This window comes from Choloepus didactylus, chromosome 10 (genome assembly GCF_015220235.1).
Source record: "Choloepus didactylus isolate mChoDid1 chromosome 10, mChoDid1.pri, whole genome shotgun sequence".
Lineage (NCBI taxonomy): Eukaryota > Metazoa > Chordata > Mammalia > Pilosa > Megalonychidae > Choloepus > Choloepus didactylus.
In genome coordinates, this window is record NC_051316.1 from 92,496,682 (window position 1) to 92,508,023 (window position 11,342).

Below are 11,342 nucleotides of genomic sequence, written 5' to 3' on the forward strand. Positions count from 1 at the left end.
TACCAAGTTCTACGGCTAATAATGTTCACTGCAGCACTATTTAAAATAGTGAAACACAGAAAAGGCCTTGATGCATTCATTCAAAGGAATGCCACGCAAGCATTAAAAAGATGTCGTTCCAAATGTACTGACATGCAATATGTGTTAAGTGAATAAAGCTACCCACAAAAAGGTATGTATAAGTGGAATTCCACTTTTGTAAAGAACTAAAGTACAGACGCAAACACCCTTTTAAACACAGATAAAAAAAGAAATCTGAAGCAATGCATAACAATTTACATATAGGAATTCTCAGAATGAAGGGATCACAGATACCTCAACTTTCTGTTACCATTATCAGTAATGTTTACATTTTTTACAAGTACATATATCTTTTCTAAAGAGGAGGAAAAGAAACCCTCAGAAACATACATTTATATTTGTCTATGTTACTTTAAAAGTCAAAGAGTTCCAAGTGTCTGTTACTACTGGGAAGAAGGGTGATCTTGAGCAGAGTCAGTTTTCTGGGGCTTCGGTTCGTTAAGTGGGATCCTACCGTAGCCAGACGTTTCAGCAGCTGGATGGCAAGACGTGGCAAAGCAGGGTCATGTTTGTGATAGATGTATTTCGCTAGAACAGCAATGAGGTTGTTCCCATGGGCCCCTGAAGAAGCATGGGAAACAGCTGAGATACAAAGTGTGACTGATTCAAGCTCGTAGCCAAGTTGTTCAAAAAGGCTCATACATATGAGAGAATTTACTTACCTACTTAGGAGGCCAGAGCAAACCTAGAGCAATCCCATATCATTCTGTCTTTTTTCAGTAGTAAAGAAGATAGCCAGGACAGAATTTGAATAAACACAGTTCAATCCAATTCATTAAGAAAAGAAAATCACACATTTTGAAGAAAATAAGTAGTCTTATAAAAAATAGCTTACGAAAAGGCATCACACTGAAGCACTGTGCTGAAAAGCAAAATTCATAAAAATTCCAAAATGATACAGCTAGGAAGTACCTTAGACATTATCCAAACACCTAATAGAAAATCAGGAAACTGGATCCCGAAGAGATTAAATGACAAGTTTAAGGTCACAGAGTAATAACAGCCAATATTTACTAGGTACCAGGAACCTCCCCACAATTTCTAAATAGTAAGTTATTTACTCTTCATTATAGTCTTATATGGTAGATTTCAGCATTATCCCCATTTTACAGATGAGGAATTTGAGGTAAAGTTGTTTAGTAATGTACCCAAAATCACATAGCTGATTGGAGCCAAAATTTGAACCACAGCAGTCTGACATGGAATGTATGTTCTTAACTATTATTCTGTCAACAACAGGAGGCAGAAATAAAGTATTATCTAGTTCTTTTAATTCCAAGTCCAGAATGGAAGCTGGTGATGATGGTGATTATTTCCAAAAGTCCTCAAGAATTTAATCAGAAGATACTGTTGACTTCCAAAAACACAGCCTGAGTTACATACTTATGGGCAGAAATGTTGGTGATTGGAAGAGGAATACATACCATGTTGTGTGAGAGCCTGTTCCAAGGGTGAAACCACATTAGAAGGAGGTTTTAGCCGAATAACATTGTTGGTGATGGAGAATGCCAGTTTCACTGTCTTGATCAACAGCTGGCCCTGACCCTGGCCCTCTGCACCATCACTAGGATGCCAAACAGAAACCAAAATTGATTCAAACAATATGACTTCATTCGAAACATATGTGCTATCATGAACCAGATTCCAACAATAATCCCAGAATTCAATAGGTTCTGTTTAGAGGCCCTAGCCCAAATTAGGAGAAAAGAGGAGCAATCAACACCTTTTCAAAAGCCAGCCTACATGGCAGTGACTATGCTATCTAAGGGCTATGTTCTAGGAAGAACAAGGTACCTTAAACTGGAGTTCTTACTTTCTCAGGGACAAGAAAGACAAATGGGGGAAAGGAAGAGAGGGAACCCTACCTTCGAGGCTGAGCTGCCATCACCATGTCAATAGTGTCCACACCAATGCCCATGATATTGATAACTGTCTGTCCTGCTTCTGTGTAGGCCAGACTGCAGATGCAGAGAGACTGTAGGCTGGGAGTGTGACTGGAAGACAGAGGTGTTCTTAGTTACTAGGGAGCCACCAAGTTTATCCTCAGAAGGAAAGGGCATTGTCCAGTTGGGCTAGGGTAGCAAACCTAAGCAACTGGGCATCAGTGATACAGATCAGTTCTCTTTGCCAGATAAAGACACTCTGATCACTTTCCTAACATAGACTTGGTTCTAGAGACGACTCTGAGAAATAATCTAAATATCCATCAATTTATGGAAATATTTACTGAAATACATCAAGATTAATTCATATAATGAATGCCCCGCAACCATTAAAATAAGACGTATCTATAGGTAATGGCACAGAAAGTAAGTTACAGAGCAGTGAGTACAAACAGAGGCAAAATCCTGGAAGAAGAGACACTAATTTGTTATTAATACCCACCCCTGGAAAGGAAGTTTTTGAGGGCATTTTGGATTGAATGAGTATTTTCCGATGAATACACACAGTTTTTGTAAACAGAATTAAAAAATGATTAGATATAAAAGTGTGTATCTATACAAATCTATACATACAATACACACATATATACATATGCACACGCATATACACACAATTTCATTCTCACTCCAATGGAAAGCAAATCACAACCTCAAGAATACTGAGCTCTGGGTTCAACCAAGATGAGTTCTCTGAGAGAAATGAGATGGCTCTGCTCAGCAGAAACCTGTGTCTTCCCTTGGTGAGTGGCAGCATCCACGAGCACCAAGCTATCGCCTCTCTCATACCTGCTGTGCAGGTCTGTCTCATGGCAGAGGTTCAGTATCGCATGGATCAGCTCCAGGATCAGGCAACCTGGACTCCAGAAAAGACATAGGAATGATGTGACCTTGTGTGATGACTCATATCCCAAGAAAAGGAAAGCAAGATCTCCAGGGAGCCAGAAATTCTCCAGACCTTCCTTGACCATGCTGTCCTTACCAATCTGCTCTCTCACACCATGAGAGTTGTAGCGCCACTTGTGGTAGCTGGGAAGCATCTCCTTCAGCACAAACATTACACAGGGCACCAGCCCTTGGCTCTGGGTACTGCCAAGCTGCCCCTACAAGAAACCATGCTGTGAGGGCTTCAGCTATTTAAACACAAGAAAAGTCATTTATTTATTAGGTATTTAACTTCAAAACCATAAGTCCAAAGGAAATTAGGCAAGCCTTGGCCATCAGTGAAAAAAAGGCACACCAGAACACCCTAGTTCAATTAAGCCCAAGTTGTGAGTTTCTCTGTTCTCACAGAAAAGAGAAAGGGACTAAAAAAAACCAATGCGACTATGTCACAAAAGGCACCTGCATGAGGGAGAGGGATGAAGACTAAATCTGGGTAGAAGGGAGGAACCTTAAACATAAAGAATATAGGATTGCTGATGATGGAGAATGCCAGTTTCACTGTCATGATCATCAATCATCTTTAACCTTCACCCACTATTCCATCACTGGAAAACCAGACAGGAGAACTGTCACCCAAAATTCTTCACCCTGGTATTATTTAACATCAGTTTCCTGATCTTAAAAATGGGGATTCCTTTAACACAGTGAACCCTGTTGTGAACAATGACTATGATTAATAGTAAAAATATAAAACTGTTCTTTCCTGAACTAGAACAAATGTACATCACTATTACAAGGAGTTAATAACAGAGAGGTATATGGGAAAAAATGCACCTACTGCAAACTATGGACTACAGTTAACAGTAACTTTAATATTCTTTCATCAACAGTAACATTTTAATATTCTTTCATCAACAGTAACAAATGTACCACACCAATACTAAGTGTCAATTATAGGGGAGGATTAGGGGTATGGGATGTGTTGGTTGTTTTCTTTCTTTTTTCTTTTTTTTGGAGTAATGAAAATGTTCTAAAATTAATTGTGGTGATGAATGGTCAACTATGTGATGATACTGTGAACCACTGATTTGTACACTTTTGGATGGATTGTATGGTATATGAATGTATCTCAATAGAACTGCTTCTTAAAATGGGGATTCCTTATTTATATATAAGTAAACATCTTTACCTATAGTCATATCTCTATATATGATTGTTTCTATGTTTTTTAAGCATTCATTGAAGGCTTACCATGTGGGCAGGAAATGTGTTGAATGTTTTTCATGCATGACCCGCTCAATAAATCCATGAGGTAGAGCCCATAATTATGACTCCTATCTAATAGAGGTTCTAAGAAATTCTATACATGCCCTAAATCATGAAGGTATTGTTTTTTAATTTAATCAAGCTGAAATTTAAACCTAATTTGGTCTGAATTCAAAACCCCTGCTCTTAAGTGCTACATCAGTAGTTTTCAATCAGAGTTGTGACCCACTAGTGGTTTATGGTGAAAACTAGCTAAAAAAAAAAAAAGAAAGAAAGAAAGAAACAGTAGAAAATATCAGAGAACATCTTATGTAGTAAGAGTAAGTGTCGTACCCTTTTTAGGTTCTAAAGAATTGGGGTAGCTGGTGGTGGATACCTGAAACTATCAAACTACAACCCAGAACCCATGAATCTCGAAGACAGTTGTATAAAAATGTAGCTTATGAGGGGTGACAATGGGATTGGGAAAGCCATAAGGACCAAACACCACTTTGTCTAGTTTATGGATGGATGTGTAGAAAAGTAGGGGAAGGAAACAAACAGACAAAGGTACCCAGTGTTCTTTTTTACTTCAATTGCTCTTTTTCACTCTAATTATTATTCTTGTTATTTTTGTGTGTGTGCTAATGAAGGTGTCAGGGATTGATTTAGTTGATGAATGTACAACTATGTAATGGTACTGTAAACAATCGAAAGTACAATTTGTTTTGTATGACTGCGTGGTATGTGAATATATCTCAATAAAATGATGATTAAAAAAAAAAAAAAAAAAAAAAAAAAAAAAAAGAGTAAGTGTCGTAAGAGTTGCTTCAGGAGTATAGACCCACAGTTGTTATGTACTGAGTGATATAAAATAAACTTATTGTCCTGGGGTGCAGTCAATATAGTTTGACAGTCACTGCATTATACCACAGGCCTCTTTAATCCTACCTCATAAGCCTTCTCATAGTATTAAATAAATTCACACAGATAAAGCACCTATTACAGAACCTGGCACATTATAGGTAGTCAATACATAAAAGCTTGTCACCATAGCTTCAGGACAACTTTTCTGCCTCCAGATAAGACGACTATAGTAGCAGGTGGCAGGGAAACTATTTTAGTATCTTCAATCAGGTATTACCTTGACAAGAGTGGTGATTAAGCGCAGAAACGCACTGGTGACTGCGTACTCGCCCAGGGGCTGCTCGCTATTCATCAAGAGGTTTCCATACCCTCCAGCATTCATCCCCTCCGCGCTGGAAATGACAGAGGAAAAAAACTGGGGCATTTTTAAGGTTTCAAGAAACTGTAATCACAGAGCATTGCTGTTATTGTCTAGATGTCTTGAACATAAAACAGGGAAACTCCGCAAGGGAATTAACAATATCTAGGCAATGTTATTCCCCAGTTAAACATTAACAACATGTATTATTTATGTACAGTTTTAAGAGGTTTAAAGTGAAAAACCAAATAAACATTAGGGAAACATTTTTGTCTTACAAGCAACAGGGGCAAGGGAAGAATGCTCAAGATGGAGCCTGTCTATTGGCAACTGGTCTACTGGGCAAGCCTGAGTACCCATGAAACAAGAAAAAGTACAGAGTAACTATGGCTTAAGAAAGGAAAGCCAATTCCCTTGATCCAGAAACCTCTGGGTTCTCCAGGCTGGAAAGTAAACTCCCATGGACCTAAGGTGGTTATTGCTAGATGAAAAATACCTCTCTAAGGATTCAAAGACTGAACCATCAGTGGTACCCTAAGAGAGGAGAGCAGTCTCTTTTTACCTGGTCCTCACTCATCCCTCTTATTTCCGGTCAGAGGGCTGAACAGACAAGAAGCAAACAGAGTAAACAGGTAAAGAGAAGCCTCTTAAAAACTAGGCTACATCTGAAATGTACATGGTTCTCCCTAGGGAATACATTCTACCCAACCTAAGACTTGGCTCACCTAATCATCTGACTCATGTTGGAGACAGGGTGAGCCACAAATGGTAAAAAACCTGTGTGACGAACATCAGTCCAGACCTAAGAATGGAAAAGAAAAATCAAATGTACATGTGTCTTCAGATATACACCCAGTGCTATGTCTTTCTTCCTGTTGGGAAGACTTGGCAACACCTTACCTTTGCTGGATTCCGGGCAGCCAAAACAGTCAAGCAATTGACACAAGATGCAATGACATCCACAGGTGGAGAGATCACTGTTGTTAACCTGTTGGAGAACAGTATACTGCACCCAGTAAGATGAAAAATACAACTTGTTCCATCAAAAATATCTTCTAGTTACTCTGTTTCCAAGTCCCTCCTCTCAGCAGGGATACAAAAACAGGAAAGCCCTTAGCTGGGAATAGATATCACACCAGAGCTTTCCACAGAGGAACATTTGTGGGCTTTAACCCACTATATGTGGTCAGGTTCCCAGAAACAGACAAACCTCTGAGAGCTCTGCCATGCAGCTAAAGGGGTTATCCAACCAACACTCACCGCTGCAGCAGCATGTAGATGCGAGAAGTGATTGGCAGGAGACAATCTGCTATTGACAGATCCGTACTGATGACCTTATGGACCAGATCAATGATGGGTTTGACCCGCTGGCAGTGCTGAATCACATCTGAGAGGAAAGATAGCCTGTGACCTCATAGAAAACAACTCCTTTAAGATTGCTTAATAGTATGAGTCCCAGGAAACAAATCAAACAAATCACAATCTTGATGAACCTTAATTTTATCTTGAAATTATCTATCCTCCATGCATGTCCATTTTTCCTCCCCATAGTAATGTCTCCCAAAGCTGATGTTACCTGCAGTTGAAACAACATGAAGCAGCATTTCAATCTCACAGGTAAAAAGGGTCCAGCTGCTGTAGGAATATTCCCAACGTACCAGGTAAGCCCTATCATCCAGCATTACTTGGCCCACAGTGCCTTGAGGTATGCGAAGGTTGGTCTGACCCCCTTAGGAAGGAAGGAAGAGAAACTTATCTAATGCCTAAGCAAACAACAAAAAGAGGCAATTCCTCTATCAGACACAATAGTCACATAGGCATATATGGAATCTTAGTGCCTAACATTCCTACATCTTATCCATTAAAAACAAAACTAAACACTTCTTTTGTCATGCAGGGAATTGACTCTTTCCCATGTCTGATAAACAGCTGAGAACAGAGAGTGGCTTTCCATTTAAATGATTACTATAGTCCCATCTTATGGGACTACAAGGATTAGAGCAAATGAAGCCCTTCCTTTTATATGCTGCTCCTTCAGTACCTGTAACACACGTGAACCTGTAACACACGTGAACTCAAAAGTAATGACTCGTCTCTCTTACACACAACCAGGAGGAAAATAAACTGCTACAACCTTTTTCTACAACTTAATTTGGCACAGTCTATTAAAAATGTTTAATGTTTACCCAACAATCCCACTTTGAGGAGTCTATCTAACAGAAATAAAAGCATCAGTATATAAGGGTATATGCACCTAACGCAGCATTGTTTGTAATGGAAAAATACTAACACTCACTGCCCTCCCCTCCACCTGGGATCTGACTCCCAGGGGTGTAAATCTCCCTTGCAACATGGGATATGACTCCCAGGGATGAATCTGGACCCGCATCTGTCAGATTGAGAACACCTTCTTGACCAAAAGGGGGATGGAATATGAAACGAAACAAAGTCTCCGTGGCTGAGAGATTCCAAATGGAGTCAAGAGGTCACTCTGGTGGACACTCTTATGCACTATATAGATAACCCTTTTTAGGTTTTAGTGCAGTGAAATAGCTAGAAATAAACACCTGAAACTATCAAACTACAACCCAGTAGCCTTGACTCTTGAAGACAATTGTATAGCAATGTAGCTTACAAGGGGTGACGGTGTGATTGTGAAAGCCTTGTGGATCACAATACTTTTATCCAGTGTATGGATGGCTGAGTAGAAAAATGGTGACAAAAAACTAAATGAAAAATAGGGTGGTGGTGGGGGGATGATTTGGGTGTTCTTTTTTACTTTTATTTTATTTTATTTTATTTTTTCACATTTTCTGGTACAGGGAAGACGTTCAAAAAGTAGATTGGGGTAATGAATGCACAACTATATGATGGTACTGTGAACAACTGATTGTATACTTTGGATGATTGTATGGTATGTGAATATATCTCAATAAAAATGAATTTTTTTAAAAAAGTACATGAACAATTAAGAATAATAAATCGTGACAAAAAAAATACTAACACTGCCAAAATGTCCATTAGAAGGGAAAATTTTAAAAATTATAGAACAAAGACAATAATTATATAATTATCATAAAAAAATCTGTCAGATCTATATGTAATAAAATCAACTTGCAGAACGAGTTTTGAGTTTATATAGGAATATGTGAGAGGAAACAAACTAAATTAAAGGATTGAAGAGATTAACTTTTAAAAATATACTCTGCATAGTTAACCTTCTCACAAAAAAAAGTTAATAAAAAAATAGAGAAATTAACTATAATTATTTATCAACAAATCAACAACAATGGTGGAAAGGACAAGGATGTCTTTAAAGGCAACATGCATTAAGTAATTAAAACAGCAACAATGAGGTCTAAATAGAGGCTGTCATAATAAAGGATACTGAACCAAAGATCCCTCTATCTTACCAAGAGGGTAAAGTAGCTTAGGTGTTTGTCTCCGCCAAAGAGTTCCATCTTCATGGGAGATCACATCATGGGGCTTGTGCTTATAAAGTTCATTGTAGAAAGACATCTTATCCAAGAAACTATATACCTGCCAACAAGAAGAAATCCAGTCACCTAGTCACCTAGGGTCCCACATCTGCTTTTCTACCGGTTCAAACAGATTTTATATGTGCTAACTTTCAAACTTCTTATAAGCCTACCACTATATCTTCTTAGAATTGTGTGCTGCTCTCCTCTCCAAATTTTTCCCATTCTTTAACGTACAACTCAAGTCCCACCCTCACTGCACAGAGACAGTTTCCTCTCCTGAAAAGTGTGGTCTTTACTAAACACATGACATTTATCATACATCACCTGTTTTTATTAGTTATTATTTCTTATATCTATGACTTTCTTCTAACTATATATTAAGAAATTTTTTATTTTGTCTTACTTCCTAAAGTATCTATAATAGGTACTTAATAAAAAGGATTTTTATTTAATTTTATAGAATTGAGACACTAACTCTGTCATCTTTCATTCAACTTCAGACTAACTCTTGTTATGGCAGTGGAATTTCAAAGTGGAAAGCAAAAAGTGTTCCTAATGAAGGCTCCAAAAAATATCTCCCACTCTCTTTTAGGCATCTGACTGAACAACTTACCTTTTTGGCAGTGGATTTTCCTGATACAAGGGCTCGGAGCAACTGCAGGAGTGGGGAGAGTACATGGGGAAACATGCCACATACACTGTCCAGAATGATCCCAAGACCAGAGGTTGGCTCCTATGGTGGAAGGTAAGAAGTCACTTACCTTCACATTACCCACAAAGCAACACATCTCCAAACTGCCCAGCAATCATAAAGAAAATCTAAAATAACCCTTTCCTTTAGGCAGGCATCGTTTCTCCCTAATAATTAAAGATTTTCAGATTTCCACTGAAAAAAGCTATCCACAAGCGATTTAGTGAGGATCTGAAAAAAAAATGGCTACACCTTCCAGGGACCTTCCCTGCTACCCTTTCTATAGGAACACCATTTTATCTACCTTTGCTTATTACATGTTTTCATTAATGTGAAAACCACTCAACATGTTAGCATTTAGCCACAACATGCAAACAGTTTATCTAAACACTGTTTGATACCAGCTTCTCCTAGGAATGCTGTTACTCTGTCAGATTGGAAAGTATCTCAAGAAAAACATGGTAAGATATACAGGCAGATCAGTCAAGCCACAGTACAAGAGAAGATGGCCTCACTCAGCAGCTGGACCTTGAGATTTGAGGCTGCCGCCAATGTTAAGACCAAGTGCTAACAAGAAATTGTTCTCTCTAAGCCCAATTCTCATTCCAAACAGTTATAATACACTGACAACTCATAAAAGTTATAGTCCTCCAATGGTACTTTCAAGAGTTACAGGAATCTTGGTGCCCAAGAAACTCCCAGTGTGAAACTGTCATTTGGTGGGAAGGAGAGGCAAAACACTGGTTAATGATTTGGGCGACAGACTCAAGTTAGACAAACCTGGACCCTGATCCTGGAGATATCTCTTTCTAGCTGAGTGACCATGGGCAAGTCACTTCACATTTCTGAGCATCACCTTTCCTTATATGCAAAAATGGTGATAACAGTTATGTACTTCATGGGTTTTCATGAAGATAAAGTGAGAAAATACAAATGAGAAAATACAAATGCTTACTGTAACCTGTTACAGAGTAAGTGCCTGATAAATTCTTTAGCTCCAGGGAATAGCATAGCATGACTTCCTCTGACATACTTACTGTTCCCCAGAACAGTTCAGGAAGAGAAGGGTCTGCCAGGACTTCACAGGCTGTGTCAATTAAATCCTGTTGGGGAGGGGAATAAAATGAGTTTCCTGGTTGAACCAGTCTATCTTTTTAAATTATATTCAGTTGAAATAAACACTAATAAACACCTTCATATGTTTTACAGGATTGCAGTAAAGACAAAATGTTATAATGTATGGGGAAATGGATTGGAAATTTTAAAATTACTTTAAATGTAAGGTATTATTAGTCACAACTACAAGAACAACAAGGTCTTACCTTTTTTTATCCTCAGCATCTAGCACAGAGCTTAATGCATTGGGAGAGCTAATAAATGCTTACAGAATGATTTTTTTTTTAATCCAAGTACCAGGAGGCCCCAGTCAAGATGGCAGAGTGAGACACTTCAGGGTTCCATTCTCCCCCATAACCTCTGAATAACCAAGAACTGACAGAAACATCTTTCTCAAAGCTACAGAAAATAATTAAAGGATTGCAATAACAGAAGCAGCACCGAATCAAAAAAAAGGCAACTTAAAAGTGGTAGAGACTTCCAAGAAGATGAGAGTAGGTGAGGCAGAGCAGGCTTCTCCTCCATGAAAAAAACTAGAGAAGGGCCAGAGGACACCCAGGACCGTGGTTTGGGGTGTGACCGGCCAGAGGGACCCCTACACTATGTTGTAGGAACATAGACAAAAATGCAGAAGAGACAGTGCCTTGAGGGAGGGGGTGAGTTTGTTTGGCTGGCAC

The 11,342-nt window shown here is 38.7% G+C and overlaps 1 protein-coding gene across 3 annotated transcripts in view; it reads right to left on the minus strand.

The window, feature by feature from the left end:
• Nucleotides 1-11,342, minus strand: part of NUP188 (nucleoporin 188) — a 90,545-nt gene that overhangs the window by 23,904 nt on the left and 55,299 nt on the right. For all 3 annotated transcript variants that reach the window (XR_005219113.1, XM_037851224.1, XM_037851223.1), the window contains exons 13-25: nucleotides 10,587-10,652; nucleotides 9,472-9,591; nucleotides 8,790-8,916; nucleotides 6,953-7,105; nucleotides 6,637-6,763; nucleotides 6,277-6,364; nucleotides 6,102-6,178; nucleotides 5,296-5,410; nucleotides 3,004-3,124; nucleotides 2,811-2,877; nucleotides 1,947-2,075; nucleotides 1,506-1,645; nucleotides 536-642 (exon numbers count right to left, since the gene is read on the minus strand). Coding sequence is in view for 2 of the 3 variants with exons in the window: in XM_037851224.1 (XP_037707152.1) it covers nucleotides 536-642; nucleotides 1,506-1,645; nucleotides 1,947-2,075; nucleotides 2,811-2,877; nucleotides 3,004-3,124; nucleotides 5,296-5,410; nucleotides 6,102-6,178; nucleotides 6,277-6,364; nucleotides 6,637-6,763; nucleotides 6,953-7,105; nucleotides 8,790-8,916; nucleotides 9,472-9,591; nucleotides 10,587-10,652 (1,437 nt within the window). In the remaining variant the exon portion in view is untranslated. The remainder of the gene's footprint in view (nucleotides 1-535; nucleotides 643-1,505; nucleotides 1,646-1,946; nucleotides 2,076-2,810; nucleotides 2,878-3,003; nucleotides 3,125-5,295; nucleotides 5,411-6,101; nucleotides 6,179-6,276; nucleotides 6,365-6,636; nucleotides 6,764-6,952; nucleotides 7,106-8,789; nucleotides 8,917-9,471; nucleotides 9,592-10,586; nucleotides 10,653-11,342) is intronic.